The 25928-nt window shown below is 41.1% G+C and overlaps 2 protein-coding genes across 2 annotated transcripts; both read left to right on the top strand.

Annotated features, from left to right (window-relative positions):
• Window positions 1–915: 915 nt before the first annotated feature.
• rpl14 (ribosomal protein L14) lies at window positions 916–4935 on the top strand. Its single transcript, XM_079368911.1, has 6 exons — window positions 916–1004; window positions 2276–2377; window positions 2466–2560; window positions 2994–3093; window positions 4208–4261; window positions 4841–4935. Exons 1-6 carry the CDS (start codon window positions 1002–1004, stop codon window positions 4898–4900), a joined length of 414 nt encoding a protein of 137 aa, XP_079225037.1. The 5' UTR covers window positions 916–1001; the 3' UTR covers window positions 4901–4935.
• A 3105-nt stretch (window positions 4936–8040) lies between these two features.
• On the top strand, window positions 8041–24702 carry LOC306839565 (SNF-related serine/threonine-protein kinase-like). Its single transcript, XM_079368327.1, has 8 exons — window positions 8041–8293; window positions 11390–11751; window positions 12080–12298; window positions 13269–13515; window positions 18039–18180; window positions 19509–19721; window positions 20023–20157; window positions 21939–24702. The coding sequence occupies exons 2-8, from the start codon at window positions 11629–11631 to the stop codon at window positions 23245–23247; spliced, it is 2388 nt and encodes a 795-aa protein (XP_079224453.1). The 5' UTR covers window positions 8041–8293; window positions 11390–11628; the 3' UTR covers window positions 23248–24702.
• Window positions 24703–25928: the final 1226 nt, after the last annotated feature.

Genomic DNA, 25928 nt, shown 5'->3' with positions numbered 1-25928 from the left:
AAAACGAATTTATTTGTTTAAAAAAATATGTAGGACTAAACAAGTCTGTTTGACTCGACAGTTCAACTGCTTTAGTACAGTTAACACTAATTTATATATAAAATATATTCTACAAATGAGCTAAGCTACTCACATTCGACTGAACATTTCTTCAATCTACAGATAACTATTAACGATTATTTCCACTGATGAGACATGGTGAACATGTTCCAAAGGAGTCAACGCAGCCCCTGACAGTTTTCTCTTCGTCATGGTCAAATTCAGTTGACTTTTTCTTTTGTGTTAATCTTTAACTATAGGACCTTACAGCACGCCAAATTAAACAAAGGCATGTCAAAAACAGTGTGTCTTTATCTGTTTTTTAGGTATTCACAGTATCCATAGTCCTAGTGTGAGAACTTTCCAAAGTTTAGGAGCTACAACCTTAATAGCTCAGTCTTATTTAGTTTTGAGTTTGATTCAAGAAACAGCCAGAAAACAATGATTTCAAACAGCTTGATAGGCTACCACAATTTCTTTTCTTTTTTTCTGTTCCAACGTTAATTTGTATTTAAAATAATGTATTGGCATGTTTTGTCGGCAACAAAAAAACATAGGAAACAAGTAGCCCATTCACATACCTGTGTTAAACACTGGTAGTCTACCAAATAGGTAAAAACATAGAATTCAAATCAATTGTAACAAATCCCATCTCCGAATAGAAACAACATTTTGAAGAAGAAACCACATGTTGTTAAACTTCGTTTACTGTTGTGCTCCTATGCTAAAATTTTGCATTTTGTATTAATGTGAAGAGAAAGTGTGTTTTCCATCTGCAGAGTACACGTTGTTAAACAAATCAAGATGACTTTGTCGAAACTCTGAAATGATTAATAAACATAATAAACGTTTTATGCACATTTATTTCGCGTTGATCCATTGCGCATGCGTATAACTTAAGCGGAAGCCGTATGTGCGCTGGGCGGAAGCGCTGACGTCCTTTCTGCTCCCGGACTGCCATCATGGTGAGTTCGCCATGAGAGTTGTAGCATTTCTCAGTCGAATTCCTTTTAATGTATGCAATATTACTGGACCAAAGGGTGTCATTAGTGTAGCTAACACATAAAAAGGCGTATGTGAGATGTGTGGCATGCGTGAATGTTAACATTTTTTAAGTTTTAATTCTCTACGGGAGTCTGTCTGCTAACCACAACGTGGTTCGTCAGGCTTAGGGCCGATAACTGTTAACGCCACATGTAAGGCCCTGACAGGGCATACTATGACAATGCTGCCGGGAGGTCAATTAATTTTAATATATTTTGGCTTTACATCGTTAAATATAATTATGTTTCTGTCGGCGGTAGATCTAAGCAGCCGCTAGCTAGATGATGCTAGCTAGTCAAAGCTAGCAGCTCTGGGTTTGCAAAGATAAGCGCGAGGGCTGTTTTTAGCCGACTGTATCTATAACTGTAAAACTGACTGATTAATGTACTATAGGTATTGTTGATAGATGTGTCTCTTTTTTTAATCAGTGTTGCCAGAGAAATAAGTAACCAGGTCTATGGAAATAAGCATAAACACAAGCGACGTAGCTCTTCTAATAGATGATATATAACCAGCCCAAATCAAAATGTTCACGCACATGTGTAAGCTACTTAGCAATTGTTTTTTTGCTGTTGTGCATTTAAGCACATTATGTCTTAAATGTAATCAACCTTTTCACTTAATCATCTCTGCTCTCAAAATGCAGTCTAAAAGTTTCTTCTCCTCAAAAACTTCCCGTGAATTATTACTGGAAAGAATGAGCCGGATGACCACAGTTCATGAAAATCTTGATTTTGTGAGATTGGCATGACTGGATAGCCTGGAGTTGTTGATAAAATGACATTTACCGTTTTGTCAACAGTACACGGTCATTGACTTTACATTTTGCTTGAAAACGTTAGCTTTCTGGTTCAACACTGAGGTGGTCTAGTTTTTGTCTCCCACTTTTTAAAAATAGATTTTCCCCTCTCATTCGCGGGCATTGTCGCTCTGTCAGGTGTAGCTGTGAGGGTGCTGGAATGGGTGATCATGGTAACCAAGAAAACAGGGTTGTATATACTAGAGGGGTCCTGGAAAAGGACAAACTAATTATTGTTTGTGTTGCTTTTTGTGGAGAGCTGGGAACGAATCAGTAGGTATTTAGACAGGGAGCAAAGCAAGCCAAAAAAAAAAACAAGCCCAAAGTCGCTTAAAACAAGCGGACCTGGCAGCACTGATTCTAATCCTGGTTATTTCTGATGTTGTGTTGTAGGTGTTCAAACGCTTCATTGAGATCGGCCGTGTTGCCTACATCTCTTTTGGACCCCATGCTGGCAAGCTGGTGGCCATTGTAGATGTTATTGACCAAAACAGGGTAAGTGTTCCTCAGGATCGTTTAATCCGTTGTCAACTCATGTTTGACTTCTTGGTGGTAATTGTATCATGTGTTGCGATCTTTTCAGGCTCTTGTTGATGGCCCCTGCACAGGCGTGAAGAGGCAGTCAATGCCCTTCAAGTGCATGCAGCTCACAGACTATGTCATCAAAGTACCCCACAGGTGGGTTAATTCAGTCATACATGAGGATGCTTTTTAACCCTTATTTGAATTTATAAGTTCAGGTTTTCCCTTTTCCACTCACATGATGGAACTGAAACCCTCTTCTCTATTGCTGGAGTTTACACCACCTGTAATGAAAATATGAATGAAAAGCAAAAGTTCAGAATTGTCTCTCATTGTAAACTAAGACTGATGCGTGGTCAGGCTGGACTTCAGTAATGTATCCAAGTGAAGGTAACTTTGAACGACGTAGATCTTATGTTAAAGAATTAAACCTTGCCTGTGATCATATCACCAAATAAACAAACCGTTAGAGTTCAGGGAGCAATACAGTGACTCATTTTATTAGAACTAAAATACTGTAGTTTTCTAAGATGAAGGAGGGTTGATGCTGCTTATACCATCCCTACATACTGCGTTTGATGATTGACAGTGCTCGCCAGAAGTTTGTGAGGAGAGCCTGGGAGAAGGCCGGAGTCAACGAGAAGTGGGCACAAAGCAGCTGGGCCAAGAAGATCGAGGCGAAACAGAAGGTAAAAGCAAAGTTTGTCATGAATCAAATGTAAATATAAGAGTATTAATGACGCAGCATGTTATTAGTGTCATGTTATACTGATAATACACTGTCTCAATTGTTGATACTTGTGTTCAGTACAGGTAGAACAGATGAAATGTTTTTTTTACACAGGAAACGTTTACAAGCCAATAACTTTAGTTTCTGTGAAAGTAGCTGGAGGTGGGGCAGTATTGTGATTTTTCACGCCAGTGGAGGCTAAGCTCCTTTTTATGATGCAATTGTAAACTGCTATGAACAATATTAAACATAAATGTTTCCTTTTGATGCATTGTGAGTTACCTTAGAGCTGGTTTACATCTGCACATTATTAAAACTTCACTAGAAGTAAAATATAACAGAGCACACACGCAGTAATATAAGATGAGTAGAAAGGCATAATTATCCTTAAGCAGATATTTCAGTTTGTTTTTCAAACTGCTGATAGAAATACATTTCTTCACATCATTTAGCAGGGTCTCCATGACTTGTTTTCACAGAGGAAGCTATGTGGCCAAACAGTGTGTTGGAAAGTTTCAGAACAGTCCTTCGTCACAGATATTCTCACAGATTGAATGCGTCTCAAGAATCCTACAGTGACATTTCATAGAACCGTTCTGAATCAAGAGAAGAAAAAATACGATAAAAGACATGAACGCTCTGCTGAAAAAGAACCAGGGCTGAAATGACATGAAGTATTTTGTGCCTTTCTTTTGTGATGGGAGGTCAAAAACTGTACAGCTCATTGTGTGTGGCTTTACACTGATGATTCAGTCTGACAGAATATGACATGTTTTCAGTGATATCAAGGAAGTGAATTGGGTAACTGCACTAAACGTGATGCAGGTAATTTGATAAAAATATTAAATATTGGATGCATTGTTAGTTTAAATGGAGAAACGTCTGAGATGCTTACTGCACTTAATTAAGACAGTTTTTCTTACCTCTGAACATGTTTGTTCTGTATGATCAAACTGAACTCTGATCCGGTTCTTATTACCGAGTTACACGTCAATAAACTGAACTGTGTTGATAAAGTAGCTGTCAAAGTGTTTGGTCTTTTCCCTCATTGTATCCTTACTGTTGACTTGCAGAGGGCCAAAATGTCTGACTTTGACCGCTACAAGGTGATGAAGGCCAAGAGGATGGTAAGTGATTCACATCATCGAGCAGGTTTATTAATGCTACAGCAGTAGGCCAACAACACTGAGTAACCTTACTCACAGCTGTTTAGTACAATTCATTTGATTTGGAAACTTCGAGGGCTCTGGGAAATCAACGTCGAGTTTTTTTCCCCAGATTCTGTTTCTTCGGTTACATTTTTTCTGAGTTCTTGTTTTTCAAATCGGAGCGCCCCACAACAGTCTGATGAGCAGCAGCTACACAAACAGATTTCATGTTATTGTACATTTAGATAGTCCTCTGGTATGTAAACTACTTAGCAGGCAGGGAATCTACCCACAGTTGGAGCTTGGCAGGTCTATAAATGCAGATAAAAAAGTAAAAATTAAAAAATGGCCCACTAATGCAGATGCTGCAAATATGAATTAATGATGGGTCTGTTGGATTTAATTGTGCCAGTGGGTAAGAATTTAAGAAAATGTGGTTGTAGATTATCACTATTGGGATGCAATTGAAAATTTGACACAGCACAAGTCCTCAGATGATACTTTCATTTGTCTAGTCTTTATTAATTGTTTAACTAATCCATTAATTTCAATCCACAGAGGAACAAGATCATCAAGCACGAGGTGAAGAAGCTGCAGAAGGAGGCAGCAAAGAAGTGAAAAGTTTCACAAAATAAATCTCTTGTTCAATTGTTCATCTGTGTCTTCTCTCTTTGTCCACTCAGCAACATGTGGAGGAAAAGTCAGCTTCTGGTGTCATGAATACATAGAATGTACTGTTAGGAAACGGCATGTAATGGATGCTGATGCATACATATACTACACTATAGTGTTTTGGGTCTGCAGTGTTCAATGTGTAGTCTGGAGTTGTTTCTTTCAGGGAGTGTCTACAAGTGCTTTTCTCTGCAGGTTCATCCAGCCACATTTTAAGGCTCTTAATCTGCTGATCTAATTTGTCTCGGCATGTGAAGAATACTGAGACACAAGTGGGTACATGATTTATAAGACATCTTGTAGGCAAATCAATTTCAGAAATCCCATACAACTTGTTTTACTTTGTAATGAGGTCAACCACACCTCAATAAAATGCATGTTAATGTCTATTCCTGGGTTAGGATGGGTTAGGAACAGAATGTTCCTATTCTGTGGTAAATGTTCACAACTTTACACAACCTGACTTCAGAGATAAAAATTTGTCCCTGGAACTCTGAATATAAAATGCTATAGAAGTTGTAGCGGTGGCCTGCATCGGTGAAACCGGAACTCTCCTGGTAGCTTTTTAGCTTCAGACTGTTCCTCAGAAACTTTTTCCCCTTTGAATAACACTTGTGTATTTCGTTGAGAAAATATAGCACAGAATTGTTTCACTATTGCAAATTTCAAATTTCACTTCCAAATCTCCACAGTGCATATTTAATTTGAGTTCTCCACTTATAAATGTGAGGGATTCTGTTGCTCTGTTCAACAAGCAGGAGGCCTAAGTTATAAAAGTTTGTGCTTGCAGCAAGTTTAATAAAAGAAACGTACATTTAAATAGTCTTAGTATAGCTACCAAAAGTCCTCTGAATTTTACACATTGACACACCATGATGTGTTCGGGTCGCCGAGGCCCCCGCCCCGCCAAACCCTACGCTTTCCTCTGTGGATGGTGGGTCCACAGGAGGACAGGCCGTGTCGTCCGTTCGTGCTGGTCCCCAAAGGCCCGTCCACCAGGCGTTCTCCTACGGGCCCGGGCCCCGGCTGCGTTATGTCGGGTGCATAACAATCCTTAATGCTGTTGTCGTCATAGGGGTTCTTATCTGAACAGTCACCTAGAACCTGTTTGCCTGGGGAGACCCTGCTTACTTCATGAAACCCTCGACTACAGCTCTTAGACTCAAGCGGGTACAGGTCTTACAATATCAAGCACTGTAATTGTTTCTGAAACTCTGCAGCTCCCAAACAGATCCACGAGGCTTGTTCTCTGAGTTTACTAAATGAAATCATATTTAACAACTTGGCTCTGCACGTTCGTCTTTGACCTGTGCCTTCTATTGGGACGAGTTTCAGATTTATTTAGAATCCACTTTCTACAGATCTGGCACCATTTAAACGGGGTGTGTGTGTGTGTGTGTGTGTGTGTTTTGTACAATTTATATAGAGCATTTTAAAAGGGTTCTGTAGTTTGTTGTGCATGGACATTGACACCTCCACTAGATGGCAGTGTGACATACTAATGGACTCTTGCCTTTTTCTTTGTGCATGTTTCATTTTCACGTTCACTCCGGTTGATTGGAGTCTTTTGAACATAAAGAAAAGTCCGTACAGATTGAATTACGCTAAACAGTTTGCAGCCATTTTTCATTTATTTATTTTTGGTTTATTAGAAAAAAGGAAAAAAAACAACCATTGCTGTATCACCAAACAGTAGGGTACCTCTATCACATGTATTCACTTGAAACCAATGATTAAAACATTAAAAATAGAGCTCACGAAGCTTGCTGCTCATAAACAAGTCTTCACTGAGAGGTCGACAACATGCTGGGACAAACAGACTGTCAGAGACGAGCCTGTAAATATTACATAACAAGACACTTGAACTTTGCCCAGCTGGTTGTATGAAGACGGCAGGAATAAAAGTCCATCACACCTCCTGACCAATCCTACCTTCCAGTAGCTTCAGAGACGAGATGAATAAGGGTTAAGTACTAAGCAGTCTGTGAGCTTTGCCTGGTTTTCTGTAGATTTAGGCCTAAGCTGTAGAAGCTGATAATGACCCATTGTTCGATTCTAGCCTGAGCTACTATACACACACAAAGTTATCTTTCATCCACAATAAGTGTTTTTTTATGAAAGGCCTTAAAGTATGGTCCAAAGACGAACACATGCCGGGCAAATATGTGTAAAACAGGGAATATTGTGTATTATTGTCATGGGGCCTGATAAACACGCTTCTCTATTAGCGTAGTTCTGACGTCAGAGATGAATAGCATCAATGCGCAGTGATAATAAGAGTTGACAACCACGAGGAACAAAACCGGAAACAGGTCACGCTTCCTTCAAAATAGAAGCACGTCACATGAAGCAAATCTATTTCTTATTCGGTATGGCATTATATACAGATTATCTGATGTGGAAATTTTCAGGGATCCTTGAAAATGTCCACATCAGGTTCTTAAAGATGTGTATTGAACACACACATGTAACTTGTGGAATTGAACATTTGTCAAAAGTTCAAGTTGTGCTTATTGAAGGCTAGTTCTGTATTGACGTCCGCCTGCCTCTTCATTTAGGATGAATACATCTAAAAGCTTTTTTTCATATCGAAATCCTTATAATTGTTTAACATAAAGGTAAAATAAACACACAAATAACGATGCCAATTTCCTTCAGCCTTTGACATCGAAGGACCAAAATATCTAGAAAATGAGTTGAAACATTTGTGTACTGAGTAGATAAAAAGGCCTATCTGTAATTGTGTTTTAGATAGATAGATAGATAGATAGATAGATAGATAGATAGATAGATAGATAGATAGATAGATAGACAGATAGATAGATAGATAGATACTTTATTGATCCAGAGGGAAATTCAAGTAAAGTTACGTCAACATTTTTGGTAAAACTCAATTAATAAGAAAAAGTTCAACTCAATTTTAAAGTACCAAAGACAATGACTTGCTCATTTTAAAACTGTTTAAATAACAAACAAATGAAAGCATCACATTCTCTTAAAGCTAACAATTTTATTCACTTAAACTGATATTGCCATCTTGTGCTTTTATATTGAAAGGTAAACTTCCTGTTATTCCCTGCTACAGCCGTATGCTTGACACATTTGAAAGCGCAATAGAGAGAAAGAGGGAGGCTGAGTTGACAGTGTGACAGACTTACACGGGGACTCATTGGAAATAGCTTTGGCCGGGTTTCTGTCACAAGGCACCGTGTGTTGATCCGGACTCTGGAGGATCTCATCCTCGCTGAGACCCGCAGCTCGCCGCGCACAGCCCCGCACCCTCTCGCAGCTTTAAAGGGAACAAACAGGACGAGTGGCGCTGCTTCAGATTGCTCTCTGGTAAGTAGGACTGATGTAGGGCTTGCAGGCTGATGGTGCGGGCCCGCGTAGTAAACCTAATGTGTGTCAACTTAACAGCCGGACTCCTTCAGATTTCAGCAGGGGACTTGACTCGGATGCGCATCCTTCGAGGTGCGTATTATGGTGCTGTCCTGGTCTTCACTGCTTTATGCGTGCTGCTGACGCAGGCTGCTCTGTACTGTCATGTTGTTGTGGATGCGGCCAGCAGGCATGTTGACAGCACAGGGGGTGTGCAGTAGCGCTGTTGCAGAGAAATACAATTGGTGTAGACTGGTCAGCCCTGCATGAACACAACAATCCTTTAATATGTTTGATGTAAGTTTCCATGTGCTACTATACTGCACACAGCGAGGTTACATTGACGTCCTCATGTTATCCAATCCTTATCGGGCTAGTCTAACAATAACTGCGAACTAAACACATCATACTACACCTCCTGGGGCCTCACTGTAATATCATTAAGTGATTTACATACATTTCTGACATATTTCCATTGAATCGTAGAAATATTCATTTACAGTGGACTGGATCTTTTCAGGGATTGAAAGTTCACTGAGATTATAAACACAAGTCAGCAGGATCACAGTGATGCTAGTATGTGGCAGGCTTTCCATCAACCTCTGCTTTTTTATATTTTGGGTAATTGAAGGCATGTGTAAAATAATCTTTAAGAAGGATTATTAGGCTGAATTGATAAGATCTGGTTTCACTGATCACATTTCCTGAACTATTCAAAGCCATTCTCTTACTGTATCAAGGCTACTAAATACTTACTTACTTACTACATGAAGAGGGATTTTAATGGCTCACTACCTGCAGACCAAATGTTTGCTAACTTTGGTACTTTTGAAACACAATGTCATCTTAATCAATCGAATGTGGTCAGTGATTTTCCAGTTCAACAGAGCAGCTTGATAACTCCCGTTCATATCTCTTACTGTATATCCAGGGCTATTAGAGTGGAGCAGTTATCATAACAGGTCCTTGACCTCATATGTGTGTCTGTGTGTACACACACCATACTACACCTAGTTAATCAATACACCCCACGGCTCCTTGAACAGTTACACAACCTTGAAGTGTTCATGACTCCAGTGTGACAGGTCCAGGACTCGCTGGCCATGGAATCAAAATACCAAACAGTTTTTCACACCAAATGCAGCTTGGAGCCTTGTCATTTTGCCCCTTTAAAACAAATTAGGTGAACACTCTTGAGGTAAAAAAAAAAAAAGGAGGTCTAGATTTAAGCAAGCAAATCCCAGTTTGACCCAACTTATCACTAGACTGCACTTTGGTCTCATTTAACCTGCCCGGGCAGTCTGAGTAATGTGCCAGAACTGTCTGCAAGTGTGCACAGTGTGTTTTTGTTTCTGTGAGTCTCAATTCATGGCTTTTTAAAAACACATCTATATCAACACTTTGGTGTTCAATCAATGTTTCGTATAGCGCCAATGTTGTCAGCGTGAGGCAATGAGTTCAATATAATTGAGATTGCTGTTTGTGCACGAAAGAGCGAGACAGAGCAGAGGCAGATTGAGATGTCAGCCTCCTATTATAAGAAAAATGACTCACTCGTTTCTCACAGGTACAATCCTCTCTAACTGAAGATCACATACAAAAACCCCAAAGAGCGATTTAGGTTTTCTAAAGTGTCATTAGAGTATGGACAGTAAAATGGTCTGCTTTTAATCTTTTCATCTAACTGCATCTAGGTGTGTTGACAGGTGTGTTTCCTGGCAACAGTTATTTGGTTTCCTGTTGCTTGGTAGATAAGTGCATGGGGCACACCTAGGCAAGGATCACCTCGCTGGAATGTTCTGGGCCTGTGGATTGTGTGGTTTTTTAGCCGTTTGTCTATGCTGTTGGCAAGCAGGTAGATTCCTGGAAGAGGAATGCCATGCCTGGCCCGGAGGCGTTGTTTCGTAATCAGGGCAATGAAGCAACGTACAGCGACGACAGTAACGTCTGGTGAACACATTAGAAGGTCAGACATGTGAGCACAGTGGCATTCAGGAGGAATTAGTCAAAGATCTTTTTTCAGCCCTTTAGGGAAGAAAATATCAGAAGACCAAACATTGATTATGAAAACAAAACAAAAGAAAAAAAAACCTTAACAGAGGAACAAGGGGACGATAATTTACCAAAAAGTTAACTGAAGTTAAGTTAGCTCTTTTGATAGATAGTTGAATATAACAGTAATCAGTAATGATGTGGATGATATATGAATCTAGAAAAATGCCTCAAAAATGTGTTTTTTAGGTTCTAAAAAATATGGCTTGTCGCTATGATAGTGAGTTTATTTTTGTTTTTATTGTGTGTCTCACAAAATAGACAAAGTAAATGCAGATGTCACTTTGTTTGAAAATGTACAGATTAACAAATCTATATCTTTGAGTGAATAAAAGAACAACGTATAAACTAACAATGCGCCCAAATCTTAAAACTACCATTTTGTATGTTCCCTTTCCCGAAGCTGCTTTTTTCAGCTTCTTTAAAAAAAAAGTTTGGAAACTTTCTTTATTAAAATTACAACATATCTTTGGAGACAAATAAAATACTCAAACACACGTACAGTATCAGACATGACCATGGCTCTCTGATTCTATGGGTCGACAATGAAAGTCAATAAAGTTAATCCATCGATCTTTTCTCTTTGCTGAAGTTTGACAAGATATTTTTTCAAACATTCATGATCCCCTTGAAACATTTTTGTGATCCCTGAATTTTCCTTCAAACATAAAAAAAAAACTGGTCAAATTTTTAAAATGTATCCAGCAATTTAGTGAATGAGAAACGCCTTTAAATATCTATCAGACTTGAATTCTTATTTAGTTTTTTTATTTCAAATGTAAGTGTGCTAACATGTGCTGCTTATGTAATTAGATTGTTTAATGATGCACTCACCTGCAGATAAGGCAGTTTATATAATAGCAGTTTATCAGACAGGCTCATGACTGAAGATTTAGCAGGATTTCCACCAAAGCAGTGAATTTGTTTATTGATGTGATATATTGTGTAGATGAGTATGCAGAGTGTTGGATTCCCTTTAAAGCTTTGTACCCTTGTCATTCTCAGATCACAGCGGATGGGACTGAATTAAGAAGAGCGCCGACGTTGCAGAAGAAAAAAAAAAAGCTCTGTGGATATTTTCCGTAACCATCATATTAGGAATCCTCGACATACAAAGACAAACAGGCGGGTCTTGTAGCAACAGAACCCCCAGGCCCTAAACCATCTCACAAGGATATGGAGAACTGATCATAGATCAGCAGGTGCACAAAAAGAAGCTCCTCCCTCCCTGTCCACTAACACCAATGGCGGGGCTCAAACGTCATCGTGACGGGAAAATCGCCGGGCTGTATGATCTGGACAAGACGCTGGGACGTGGACACTTTGCTGTGGTCAAACTGGCGCGGCATGTTTTCACGGGGGAAAAGGTATGCGTGTCCATGTCTGTACATGCAGTGGAATGCTCCGATGCCAGTGACTCGGCTTCCTCATACTTATTTTGTCTTTTTTAGATGACAGCCTCTCCCAAATAGTCAGACATTCCAAAGATGGGTGTCTCAGTGTTGTTCCTAGAGGTGTTAAAAGGCAACTTGACAAGGCTAAACACAAGATAGAGAATATTTGTAATTAAATAAGTATCTTAAGTATCTGCACGTTACATTTCAAAGTATAGACATCATCTGCAGTTTGGAACGGTTGCTGCTGATTGTTGTAGGTTGTCTGTCATTCCTCCTCCTCATTATGCTGCTCTTCTAGGTTGCTGTGAAAGTGATAGACAAGACCAAGCTGGACCCGGTGGCACGGGGCCATCTTTTCCAGGAGGTGCGATGCATGAAGATGGTGCAGCACCCCAACGTGGTGCGGCTGTACGAAGTCATCGACACAGCCACGAAGCTCTACCTCATCCTGGAGCTGGGAGACGGAGGAGACATGTACGACTGCATCATGAAGCATGACGGAGGCCTCACCGAAGAGGTGAGTGGCATTGTGGGAAGAGGAGAGGACTTCAGTTGCATGGATTCAAGTTTTCAGGTGTTGGGTCAGGGGTTTATCCTACATAAGAGATAATGAATAAAATAGATTCCTGAAGGGTCATATTATTATTAAATCTTGTGACACTAGAATAGTATTTCAAAACTATGAAAATGTATCATGTACTGGTTCTAAAGTTAACATACTCCAGACACTTGGAGGTGAAACAAGATGTGAAGAAGAAAAACTAACTCTTCAAAAAAGCAATAATCAAAACAAGTATGTTGAAGTGAGAGTTGTCATGGTTTGTTGAGTACAGTAAAACAAAAAGAAGAGAAATTCTTGAACAAAAGATGCTTGTATCATCGCATCTCTGTTGTTTACTTCACTATGATTGCGATGACTCAGGATGTTTTTGAAAAGTGGAGGAGAAAATCGATACCATCATTTCTGTCCACTAAGTATGTGCTTAGACCAGAGACAGTTAGCAACCTAGCATCGCTCAGAAGAGAAACTGAAAAAAAAAAAAAGAATAGAGGGAAATGGGCTAGCGTTACTCTTTTCAGTGGTGACAGAAACCTGCCAAACAGCAATCATGTTCACAGTAAATGTTTTTTTTTTTTAATGTGTAATAAGACAAAAAGTTTAGAACATCAAGTTTCAAAGTTTGTTTTTCTGAGAGACAGGCAAACCAGGAGCTGCCTCCTGCTTCCTGTCCCTTCTCTAGGTTAAGCTAACTAGCTGCAAGAAGCTGTAGTGCTTCTTGAATAAACTAGGAATGCTTATTGACAAGCAATTATGCAGTTAGCATCTTTCCTTGGTGTTTATTTCACATGCCAAACAGAGGCGGTTTAAATTGACCAGAGGGTTTCATTGACGTCTGTATAGTTGTCCATCTTGTGTTAGCTTTCTTACAAACTCAGAAATAACTATCTAACTGATTTGAAAAATTAAAATGTCTTTCCTCCTCAAGGTGGCCAAGTGTTACTTTGCCCAAATTGTCCACGCCATCTCCTACTGCCACCGGCTGCATGTGGTGCACAGGGACCTAAAGCCTGAGAATGTGGTGTTTTTTGAGAAGCAAGGTGTCGTCAAGCTTACGGACTTTGGCTTCAGTAACCGCTTTCAGCCTGGGACAACTCTCAACACGTCCTGTGGCTCACTGGCCTACTCGGCTCCTGAAATACTTCTGGGGGACGAGTATGATGCTCCTGCTGTGGGTGAGTTTAAATAAATGTACGAGTGAGTTCTGGGTCATGTTGTGACAAGATATCTTTGCTGATAATTTGTTAGGTAGATATTAAAGCATCCATCTTTACTGAGACGGGACTCTCCAAGTCCAAAGTCCAGTAGTTGTTCCCAGCAGCAGGTACAGGCTGTTTTCTACCATAAATCAGCCTTGTGCTGTTACGTTCACACGCTCTCTATCTGCAAATACAGCATACTGATAGCTCCGCTTGCACTTCAATTACACAATATGAACTACAGTACTTTGGATGGACCCTGCAGACAACATGACATACATGTAGCTTTATTAGCGTGCTGATTAGAGGAGAGGAACGGTGTAAGTACTAGATGTGGAGAATATCCTGGCTGTTTGGAAATAGGTGAAACATTATATAAATAATTGCAGTCTGTTACCTGCATTGGCTGTTGTCCGCCGCTGAGTTCATTGAAAATTACTGCCATTCAGTGTATAATAAAATCTGACATCAAGTCAGGCAAAAATGTGTTTCCTCAGCTGAATCACCACGTCCTTCCTTTAAGCTGCATCCCATTCTGTTCTGTTTAAAGTGAACTAGTTCTGCCTGAGGCCACAGCTTAGATTTGAAATTAAAATGCTGTTGTGGCAAAAAAGAAAAGAAAAGAGGTGTTTAGGTTTTTGGGTGAAAAAGGTAAAGAAGCGTAAAGAGAGGACTTAAGGAAAAAGAATAGCATAGAAAAAAGCATCAGCAGTCCCATGTGTTCACCCAGAGGCCACTGCGTCAGAGCACGGAGAAACATTCTCTATTTTTCTGACTGAGTGGATTTGCAGTGGCTATTTTCTTCTGTTTGCCTTGGCCCTCCCTGTCTCTTTTGTGCCATTCACATGATCTGCACCCAAGTACTGAAAAGGAGTAATCATAGTGGCTGTAATTTAGCTGCTAGTGTTGTATTGAGTGACTGTGTGAGTAGCTGCACGTGTGACGTCAGCTGCCCTGTAAAGCCTGTCTGAGCGCCTGACCCAGATGACAAACCAGACATTTGTGGGCATTTTCTGTTTATGCATGTGTGTGTGTGTGTGTGTGTGTGTGTGTGTGTGTGTGTGTGTGTGTGTGTGTGTGTGTATTCTGTCCTGCAGAGTGTTGGTACTGCCTGTCTGCCATTGTTCATTCAGCTGTGATGATGATGTTTTGATTGCAAGGATTATCCGCCCAGTCGGGGTAATGTCGTGTGATTCTATCAGCATTGCAGTTTGATGTGGAACAGGATGAACGGAGGCGAGCAGGCCTGACGTGTGGAGCTTTGAGGTAACATGGCCTAGGATCTCATCGCTGCCAAGGAACTTGCTGACAGTCTGAAGGTGCTGAGGTTTGCTGGTGATGTGCCAGGTGGCTGCCGGCCCAGTTTGTAGCAGAGATAAAGAGACTGTCCTCACTCGGCTCTCTCTCTCGACTTGGGCCTGTTTAGAGTTCTTAGCTCTTTTTAGGAAGTGCTGAAAGTACTTTTAGATGACAAATGATCCGTAAAAGAGAGGGAAATGTTGCGCCGGAACTCAGTCCTGCATTGGATTATCAGAATTAAACAAACTAAACTGCAAGAATGGACAAAAGAGTTGAGTTTTATTATGAATCCAAAGTCTCATCATTCTCCTTTACTTGGGTATCAGGGCTATATCCTACAATAAAGAGGAATTTCATCAAGGGTTAATCTGTTGTATATTTTGTCAATAAGTTCTCACTAAAGTGTAAAAAGAATTGTATATATCTTCGTTGGAGAAAATACATGCTAAACGCTAACAGAGAGTAAACAAAAGTGAGGAGGATCTAATACACAAACCATGCTGTGTGAGTTACACTGGCAATGTGATGGATGTGACATGGTGCAAGAATGTTTGTGCTCTTTTGGGAGCAGATGATTGCTTAACAAGTTCCACGAAAAGACGCTCGCCTCTTTTTTTGCTTTCTGATGTGGTGCAGTGTGTGGGCTCGCTCCTTATTTGTCTCCAGTAAATGGAAAGTTAAATATAGATCTCTGCTCCCTCTTCAAGAAGCACAAGCTGCACTTAAAAAAAAAAAAAAAAAGCGAGACTTACTTAATAGCAATTACAAAGAACATATCATGGGCACTTGCATAACTCAGAGTGTATTAGTGCATAATGAACCTGCACAAGTGGAAGATCTTTTAAAAAAAAAACATGTTACATAATGATCAGCAGGCCCGGATGCTGAACTCGAAGGACCAGCTTGGGGTTAACAGTGTGGAAACATAAGGGAGTGGTTGTTGGTTATCTCGGGGAAACAATGGCTCTTAAAATGCAGTTCAGGATGGAGGAAAGGGATGTTTACACTCCCGGCTGTCATCAATAAGTCGCCTGCATGGTTAGCTCAAGGGACGCTTCTTTGTCAGTGACATGTACTCTGTAATCCAGAGATGTGTCAACCATCTGGTTTATAAATAAAGTTATTGAGGAAGGAAGTTCGGGGGACGGCTGACGCAAGTAATGAGGGAGCAGGGTCATGGTTGCTAGGATACGTTTGCTAGGGGGTAAGATGGTGGTGGGGACTGCAGCAGAGTTTGATCCCTCCATCAGCAGCATGATGCTCTCCTTCACAGCCTCGGAGCAATAAATACTCACCACCCACAGTAAACTGGCACTTTTTCTTCACCAGATTGAAATCTTCAGTGTGGCCACGCAAACTGCAATCACATGGAGAAATGGGAAGACATATCCTCAGGGTTTGGGGAGGATTAACCGTTTTTGGCTTTTCGTGTTTATGGGAGAAACAACTGCATGTTACACAATCATAGGGGATGTTGTGGTTGTAATTGTTCTGTCTGCTGCTCAGTCCTAAGAGAGGAGTCATCTGATTCATGGTATATTACATTTCTGGTTAGTTCTATATTTAGGAGAACACGTATTATTGGCCTCCTGAGTAGTTTCATCTTAAAGAGACATATTAACAGTTTTTTTGCACAACAATGGCTGCAGCTGTAGGCGCATAGTACTTAAACTCCACTGTTAAAGTCCCTGTTAGGAGTTTTTATATGGTTAAGTATCAGACTGAAATTAATTCAGATTCCCTTTTATGACCTACAATAGCAGAAGTGACCATCACTGGCACATTTTTTTCCTGTAGGCTAGAGGTACTTAAAGCTTGATATCACTGCCACTGGGTGGATGTCAGGCGAATAGGAATAAAACAGCCCCTAACATTTTCTGCTGTAAAGATTCAATGTGAGTGGCACTTTTTATTGCACAAAGACACCATGAACCTGGTCACAAAAAAAGCAAAAAGATATGAGGTGTATGGCTTCGTCTACAGGGGTGCCACACAGGAGCTGTAATACTGAAATGTCAACAATTTAAATCTTTAAAGCTGCAATTTTCAGTATTTTTTTGATGAAACATTAATTGAAGGATAATTTGTAATTTGCTGTTGCTCATGGTGACAGACCAACAGAGAAAGAGACTTTTTGTAGAGCTTTTTAGTGTCATTAAGCTAATAGTTTTGGGTGTAAATTGAGTCTTTCAGTTCACCCTGACTGCTCTCACAAACTTCTAGCCTCGGCAGGCTGCTTTGAGATGTTAGTTTAAGGCTTTAATGTCACAGCACTTTAATAGACTTTGGAGGAAAAAGAAAGTTCGCAACTGAATTGTATCTCTGAGTTAAAGCAAATGGTTCTGGGTCTCAATTGCTAAAATATTGCTAACATGTCTGCTACAAGCTTGAAAGGGGCAAATAGCAGTGGTGTGTTTAAAGCTTTTTTTTTTACTCCATCATAGTGTTAAAAAAAACAAACAAAATATGATTGCTAATGTGAAGTGACTTTTTCTGACGTTCACGCCGCTTCACTAAGAGCAAGCTAGCATCGATACCACCACATGTCCTCAATGTAAAGACCAAAATCCTGCAGTTATTTTTCTCGAGATGTTCTTAAAAAGGGGTCAACAGACTGACTACGGAGCAGTAAGCTGTAATGTCACTGTCTCCCTGCTAATAGCCAGACAGCTGAAAGTGTGTCAGTGGACCATCCTGCTGACCAGAGCGCCATACAATGCCAAGAGCAAAAAGTTGCTCTTTTAAAAAGGGCTGATTGGACCGAGAGAACTGTTCCATAAAATTAGCATTTGTATGAAGCTTCAGGGGATGACCACGTTAACCCACTTTGCTTAGACTGAGTTTGTATGTGGGAGCGCGTGCAAGCGTGTGTTCGAGCATGGCGCCGTCAGCAGCTTGCAGTGAAAGTGTCATCTTTGGCTTGACAGATGTGTCCTACGCTAGTTCATATGTACAGAAGTGGCTTTGATCGAGGGTTATTCATGCTTCATTTGAACTGGAGGGAAAACAGCTCTTGTTTTTTTTTTTGTTTTTTTTCATTTAATCTAGGTCACTAAGCAGAAACAACATATGCATTTCACTCTGCTGGTCTGTCAGTGTTATTTTCCATTGCTGAGGCCATCAAACTGAAAACATTAAACCTTTTTCACATAATGATTTTTTCTTCTATGAACTGACTGCATTCCTGCTTATTGCTGCAGATATCTGGAGTCTGGGGGTTATCCTCTACATGCTGGTGTGCGGTCAGCCCCCCTTCCAGGAGACTAACGACAGCGAGACGCTCACCATGATCATGGACTGCAAATACACAGTGCCTCCACACATCTCCCATGCATGCCGAGAGTGAGTAACACACACAAGCACAGAACCACACAGATGGACGGAGTACTCTGCAGATACTGCATATTTCATGTTTATAGATGTGTGAAGACAAGAGACAGAAGAGAGAGGAGCGGCCTCTCTTCTGCTCCTCCTCGTTGTCCTGCTTTCACTCGCTGCTGCAGTCAGCTGCTTCACCAGAGATGCAGTGCAGCGTTAAGTGTATCTAATGCACCCTTTAAAATCAGCCCTCTATTTTTAACATTGTGAGGGTTTAACGATGCGTCAAAGCAGAGCAGGGCAAACTAGGTGCTGAGAACAATTTGGATGGCTCTTGCCTTAAAAACACATGACTTCATTGTTTGATGCATATTTGCACTTTAATGTCTGGCACTGGACTCCCCCCTGTGGCCTTGAGTAAAAAAAAACGCACATTTAGCTGTTTAGCTAGTGAAGTTAGTTAGGCTGCATGTAACGTAGCTGGACTGCAAAAAAATATTAAAGTTGCATAGGTTGTTTTGCAGAATTATATAAGAGGTAGGCTGTTGACAGGTGATTTTTTTTTGTGGTGATTTGATCTTTGCTTATATTTAAATAGCATCACGTGAGTGTAGCTGGGCTTCTACATACACAATCGCTGGTGTCACTATCAATGTTGGTCTTTGTTCCTTCCATGTTGAGGCTGTTTCTGTCACATTAACGTTGTATATCTAAAAGGGCTAATGAATGGGGGAAGTAGATCAAATGACAAAAAGTTTATTTGACCCTCTTTATTCGGGTCAAATAAACAGGTAGTCTCTCAACTGGAAGCTCGAGGGTTGGATCCCCAGCTCCTGCAGACACTAAACCTTCAATTGCTCCCGCTGCTTCATTTGAGGCGTATGAAAGGGATTATTTATTTCTGATGGTCACTTTACAGAGCGGTCTCTGCTATGACTGTGTGAATGGGTGTGACATGCAGCGTAAAAGACTATATACAAGCTCAAACCCATTTACCATTTAGAGGTGAAACTGAAAGGGAGCAGTAGGAATAGTTTCTCATTTTAAAGATAGGCTTCATGTTTACAAATTTGGCAATGACAGTGGGCCAAAGTTCAAGTGAGTCAGTGTGTAAACTGATAAACGCAGACGGTTTGGGTAATCATTACCAGTTTTATTCGTTTTCTCTTCCAGACAAGTTTTGTTAACCTTTCTCCACGTGCAAATGCTCTTGATTCTGCAATGTTTGCCTTATTGTAGTGATAATGTCTTTTAAGGTTTCCGGATACATTTTAGGGAGTACAAATGGGATTCTTTTGCTGATTTTTCTGTAGTTTTCCCATCATCCTAATTTCCACTGTGACTCCCTCCAGTCTTATAGCTCACATGCTGCAGAGGGACCCGAAGAAACGAGCAACCCTGGACGAAATCGGGGGTCACGAGTGGCTTCAAGGTGTCGACCCCTCTCCTGCCACCAAGCTATCCACCCCATTGGTGTCGCATCGCAGCCTGTCGGAAGAAGAGCACAGCTCCATCATCCAGCGCATGGTGCTTGGGGGCATAGCAGATCGAGACACCATAACTGAGTATGTGTCCTTCTACGATTCACACACAGAAATTAACATGCAGCTATTCTTTACTTTGTAATCTCAGAACATTTGCCATGGTCCACTAATCCAACTTCAGAGTAATTGAGTGTCCTCGGCGGTTTAATTGCCATTAACAGCCAGCTGGCAGTAAATCCTGAGCTGTTGCCATGTCAAATTAAATCTCCACACCCGTCACTTCCCTTTGACTCGCAGGCAGGGTTTTTCCTGTGTGTGCGTCCCTGTTTGTACCTGTGTACTGTATTTAGAATTTACATTGACTCACCTTGTGTCATTCTAGGGCTCTGGAGTCAAATCAGTACAACCACATCACAGCTACGTACTTCCTGCTGGCTGAGAGGATGCTGAGGGACAGGCAAGAGAAGGAGCAGCACAGTCAGACACGATCGCCCAGCCCCAGCAAGGCCCAGTTCAGGTACACACAAAAACAAATACAAATTCACAAACATGTCTCAAGATAGACAGAATGCTGCATCTGCACTGCAGTGCTGCACTCTGTCAGTTTACAGCAGACAAGCTTGACAGGAAATGGTCAGTTGGAGCCTTTTTCAGCAGAGACTGGGAGACACACTGAGAATAGATAAGAGGATGCAGGTCAAATGTCTCTGGAAACAAAGCAGATAACAGTTGATATGTTTCTGATTAAGAGATGTTAAATCACACACGTGTAGGAGATTGAAAAGAATGTTTACAAATTTGACCTATACATAGCCTTCTCATTTGACCAAAAAAAGGACTCATTGTAGAAACTAATTTTAACCCTTAAAGCTTTTACGGTAGCTCATTATTATAGGAAGTTATTCTAAAACAAAACATACGAAAAGTATATTTACAGATTTTTAGTCTGTCATTATATTAGTATATATATTCGTGTGTGCCGCAACACACACCACACTTTTTTTTTAATTTATCCCATATACATCAGATAGGACTCCCACTGTGTAAATAACCTTGTAGCTGTCAAGTTTCCTATTTAAACTGATTAAGTTAGCGATAGCGTGCACCCCCAAAATGTCTGTAGACGTGTGTACAGAAGTGCAAAGTGGCCATTCCAACAATCGGATTAGTATGCAATACATGATGCCTTTTTAATTAAACAAAAAATCGGAGTTCCTGCTAACTTCACAAAACATTCTTGACTGAATGAAGAATGTTTCAATAGAGACTAAACTGTAACTAAATTGTCACTATTAGTTAAAAGAATGGCCCAATTTTCTTGGAAAAGCTTTTTTTTCTCTTTTAGAGATGCAGTGAAGTAAATCGGATGCCTCAGGCCCCTGGAGGGTAGCCTAGCCTAGCCTAGCATAAAAACCTTAAACAGGGGGAAACTGGTGAGCTAACTGGCAAAAAAACAACACTTGGATTATCTGCCCACCAACACTTTGAAGGCTTACTCATCCATAAGATTCAACAGTGTTTCAAGGATGACTTTTGCATGGATTCAACTGGAGTGCATACGGAAAAGAATTGAGAAACAGCTCACACAAAAAAAAAACGTGTTTAGTTTAAGATAAGATGATCATGTATTCGTCTCGTTAAAAAGAGCCAGTTGCAGAACAGTATGCATTTGCTTTAAAGATTTCTTTCCAAACATGCCAACATATTCACAAATGTGTTAAATTTGGAGCCGTAGTGATGTGTCAGTGTTCTTTTATCATGGTTTAGGACCAGACTAACAGTAACAGCTTGGTGCGTGTGCATGTTAATGCTTAACTCTCCATCTCTGTACTTCAGCATTCCACACAACACAATCACTGGCAATTAGCATTCTGTAGGTCGCGTTTGTGCATTTCAAAGATATCTGCAGGCTTCTCTCCCTCCAGGCTTACAACAAATGGCATCACAAGCATGTAAGCCATTAAAGTGACCTCCCTTATTAAGACTAACTTAACCACAGGCAGCAGATTCTCCAGATTCCGCCGCATAGCTTGTTATTAGGCTGTTCAATAATTTTCCTGTCAATGCTCATCAAAGTATTTGCAGGGCGGAGCTTCTGAGGGTGTAATTGTTTGGCTGTGAAGTTTAAATATTACCACATTTTTGCAAAATGCAAGCAAACCAATCCCTTTTCTTATTTCTTTGACAGGCACATATTTTATGATCTCATAATACTTCTGGGAGTCAGAACTAAGAGACACAGCACTTGTTTCTGTTCGGCTTACTGCAGCTGGTGTTGTTGTGTTTAACCCTTCACAGGCAGTCCTGGCCCACCAGAGTTGATGTTCATCAGGATGTCAGCGATGGCTTAGGAGGTCCAAGCATCTCTCACCCTGGAGGGCCACAGTCCCCAGCCCGCAGTGCCGAGAGCCTCCACACAGGCCCCAGGCCTAAAACAGCTCTGCTGGACATCAGCCAACGGCAGGAGAACAACACCCTGGCACTCAGCCAGCATCAGCCGGCTCGACAAAACCAGGAGAGGGGGCTCCGGCCTCTGGCAAAGCCTCACTTAAACCCCCTCAGGCTGGGCTCTCTGACCTCAGTCGGCTCCTGCAAACCTCGTAGTCCCAGTCTTTTCAGTGTGGAGGAAGATGAGGAGGAGGAAGGTTGTGAAGACAAATTATCCCCCTCCACACTACCTGCTCAGGTGGTGCTTCGTTGCAAAGCCTCGTCTTCCTCTTCCTCATCATCCTTATCTACTTCTGGTAACCGGCTGACGTCCCGTATGAGTGCCCCTGTTCTTAACCAGATCCATGAGGAGGATAAAGAAGAAGTGGAAGAGGAGGAGCAGAGCGAGTTGCATGGACTCGGCCCACCCAAACCCAGCCTCAGTCTCAATTTGAACTCTAGAATACCGTCACCATTATCGCTTCTGTCCTCACCTAAAATTGCTGGTATTAAAGCACCGGTTGCTGCTTTCACTCCGAGTCCAGAGACTAGTGACGATGACACTGAAAGCCACAAACCAGACTCTGCTATTTTAAGTGGACAGGACAATAAGAGTGAACGAGGGACAATGAATGGAGAGACTCGGGGGTCAGGGCAGGGCAGTCCCTCCAACTGTGCTAGTCCTGGATCAGGTTCAGGCCAAGGCAAGGGCACAGCCAAAGCTGCTAGCGGCCTGGTGGAAAGCTTAAAACTGATGAGCCTGTGCCTGAGCTCTCAGTTCCACAACCTGACAGGGGGAGGAGGGGGAGGGAGTGTTGGCAGCACTAACGTTGTTGGCGGTGACACCCAAGACCGCCCAATGTGGAGGATGTGCATGGGCGGCTCAACCGGTAGCCTGGATAAGGTCTCACTCCTGGGTGGCCCTTCACCCAGGGGGAACCTGTACCACCCTCAGCCTCCGCTGGGAGACGCGCTGGCAGACCCGCTGCTGGAGGGCCCATGCACAGGCACCCTGAGGCTAGGAGAACTGGACCTGGCCAGGGAGAACCACAGGAACATAAAGAACAGGGTACTGCAGATGCCTCTGAGCGACAAAACTCTGTCTGTCAACATCCACAGAAGCCCCAAGGAGGGTCTTCTCTGTACTCCGACCCCGCACAGTTGCTGCCAGGTCATCTAGTGCGCATAGCTGCTCCATCATCTGCTGCGCCTCCACACTCCTCCACCCTCCAACTACACACTTATTCCTTTCATCTTGCTTAAGCCTTTGATTCATGAGTTCACGTTATCATTGCCTTTTGTGCTGTTTCCTGTCGTTTAACACTTGCGGTGAATGACCAAGAGAAATTTCAAAATGCCACCCTTGCACTTTTGGGGACGCGACAAGTCTCGGAGGAGGAGACTGGGTGCCATGCCAAATATGTGAAGCACTTTCAGCAGATTAAACGGGATACTACAGGGACGTTTTAACCTTCTGGAGTGTTTTTAAATAAGAGACATTAAGTATGGAAACAGGTAAAGGAGGTGCTCACATCCCTGCTCTTAACACATCTATTTATTGTATTTACAGACTGTGCACATTCACACACCCACCTTTATCACTGTCTGATAAGCTGATAAAAGGGAATGGTGATGAGCGGGTTAGTTCAAGTATCATGTTACATATTGTACTGTATGCTGTTTTGTTTTTTTTAATATCATTAATTTTTAAATTATTTTTTTGAGACAATCCTTTTATCCTTTTTTTTTTATACTGACTGAAAGAGTGATGTTCTGACTGTTTTCATTCAAATGAGGACGAACAACAGGGTGACCATGGACAGCAGCACTTATGTGTTATGGTGGCACAAATATATTGTAGTCTATCACTGTTTTATTTTTCTATCTCTAACATGCTCTGCAGACTCAGAAAGAAATCGCACACTCACTTGTCAACCCTCTGCGCTGTTACACAGCAGAGTCTGTACATATGTGAATAACCTCTTAGCAGTACTCTGTACCTGTAGTATTGGCAGTAAAGTTGTATCGCGGTAGAAACCTGAATACTAGTTCCTTCCTCACCATTGTCCTTCACTCCTACTGGATATCCAAGGTTTTGGTTGAACCCAGAGTTTGAATTAAGTTTTGATTGCTGAAAAACAAACACATATAATATAATGTATAATGTCATACCCAGAGAAATCCTGATGCATAAAGGCGGTTCTTTAAGTGCAAAGTGAATGTTTACTGGGTGAAACCTAAACCATGTAGATCCAGTAGTCTTCCAGGATCACGGTAGCCACTGTTGTAGCGTTTTCCAAAAACAAAAACAACAACAAAGGGGTTTCAATAGAACATAATAACATCGCCCCTTTAAGTATCGGTCTGTGTAACTGGATGTGTGAACCACCCCTAGTGGAATATATAACCTGACAGTGCATGTGTTTTGCTGTAGCAACCTTATTCCTACCCACTGAGGTCAATACACCTACTGTATCTACCTAAGGAACAGATTCTATTGGTCACTTAACTGTAGCCTCACAGCAATACCAGCGACTGCAAAATGTACAACAAAAATGGATGTGCCATAAAATCTGTCTTGAGCATATTGTACCGTATGTATATGATAGAGATCTATTAAAATGAAATGACGTGACTGGTGTCGGGGAGTCTGTTTCTTAAACCCAGCTGCTTTGAATTGATTTGAGCACACATTTTGAAACACTCTTGAGTTATTTTAGGACAAATATGTAGCCATATTGCCAGAGTTATACACAAGCCAACATGAAAAATAGACAAGAATAAGGCATTTTGATGGATAAAGAAATATTTATTGTTTGTCATTGCCAAAACTAAAAAAGTGAGACTTTTCCTGGCAATATCTATGGAAACTTGGAGGAGTTTCAGTGCATGTTCAGTGATTATGCACATATTACACATTTTGTCTTGACACTGATGTTTATAGACGAGCTATTTTTGTCTCAAGCAAAACAACGTTTTGGGCAGTATGCTTTATAAGTCCACACAGCTGCTTCATCTCCTTAGGATGTTTGCAGTCGTAATTCTTTGGTTAGATAATACACAGCGAAAGTTGCTCTTTTTGGTTTATTATGATAATTACTTTTGTTTCCTTTATGTAGCCTACTACTTGTACATTTTTCTCTGCTTAATTTATTACAAAAAAAAAAGTTTAATATAGCTTCCTGGATAACAATAATGATAAAGTAGTGTGAAGTGCCAAAGATAAATAAAATAAAAAAAATAAATTAATATATTATTTTAATTCAGTCAGACAACTTGTGTTTGTATTTTTTAAATATTAATTGCAGCAGAACATAGTTTGTGTTTGGAGTTGCGTTAGGCTCTGACCTAATCAATCCTCGCACTTGTCTTGGTACTGGTGCAGGTCAGAGCTGGCAACAAAAGAGTAGAAGAAGAGAGCGCAAATCTTGCCGCATAAATAGACTGCGAATTGTAAGCATAGATTGTAAGGTGGTGTTGTCAGATGCGTGTCAAATCAGTGAAGCGTGAGTTGACTGAACTAGCTAGCAGGCTTCACCTCACTTGGCAGAAAAATATGCCTAGTTGCAGAACAGATTTTAGCATTGTGTTTATTTTCTTTAATGGTCCAGAAGCTTCTCCCAATACACCGCAAAGTGTTGTAATCTTTTCAACATCTGGGATACTGCTCCACATCAGGCCACAAGAAGGAAATCAGATCAGACTAGATGAGTCCTAGCGTTGACACATAAACCTGTGTGACCCACAGGCTTAGATCCACACAAGTACACACAGACAAACCATGGCAGTGCGCTTACAAACTACACAAATACATGCTGGGGCACATAATCCAAAAAGGATAACACACACACACACACACAC

This window comes from Symphodus melops (genome assembly GCF_947650265.1).
Source record: "Symphodus melops genome assembly, chromosome: 18".
NCBI classification, from domain to species: Eukaryota; Metazoa; Chordata; class Actinopteri; order Labriformes; family Labridae; genus Symphodus; species Symphodus melops.
This window is presented reverse-complemented; position numbering and strand designations above follow the sequence as displayed.

Bases quoted from the DNA above. Each gene is read 5' to 3' on its own strand.
- rpl14 (XM_079368911.1), top strand. The intron at 2,378-2,465 runs GTAAGTGTTCCT...CGATCTTTTCAG, and splicing joins ATGTTATTGACCAAAACAGG to GCTCTTGTTGATGGCCCCTG. The intron at 2,561-2,993 runs GTGGGTTAATTC...GATGATTGACAG, and splicing joins GTCATCAAAGTACCCCACAG to TGCTCGCCAGAAGTTTGTGA.
- LOC306839565 (XM_079368327.1), top strand. From the start codon at position 11,629: ATGGCGGGGCTCAAACGTCATCGTGACGGGAAAATCGCCGGGCTGTAT. The intron at 12,299-13,268 runs GTGAGTGGCATT...TTCCTCCTCAAG, and splicing joins ACGGAGGCCTCACCGAAGAG to GTGGCCAAGTGTTACTTTGC. The intron at 18,181-19,508 runs GTGAGTAACACA...GACTCCCTCCAG, and splicing joins ATCTCCCATGCATGCCGAGA to TCTTATAGCTCACATGCTGC.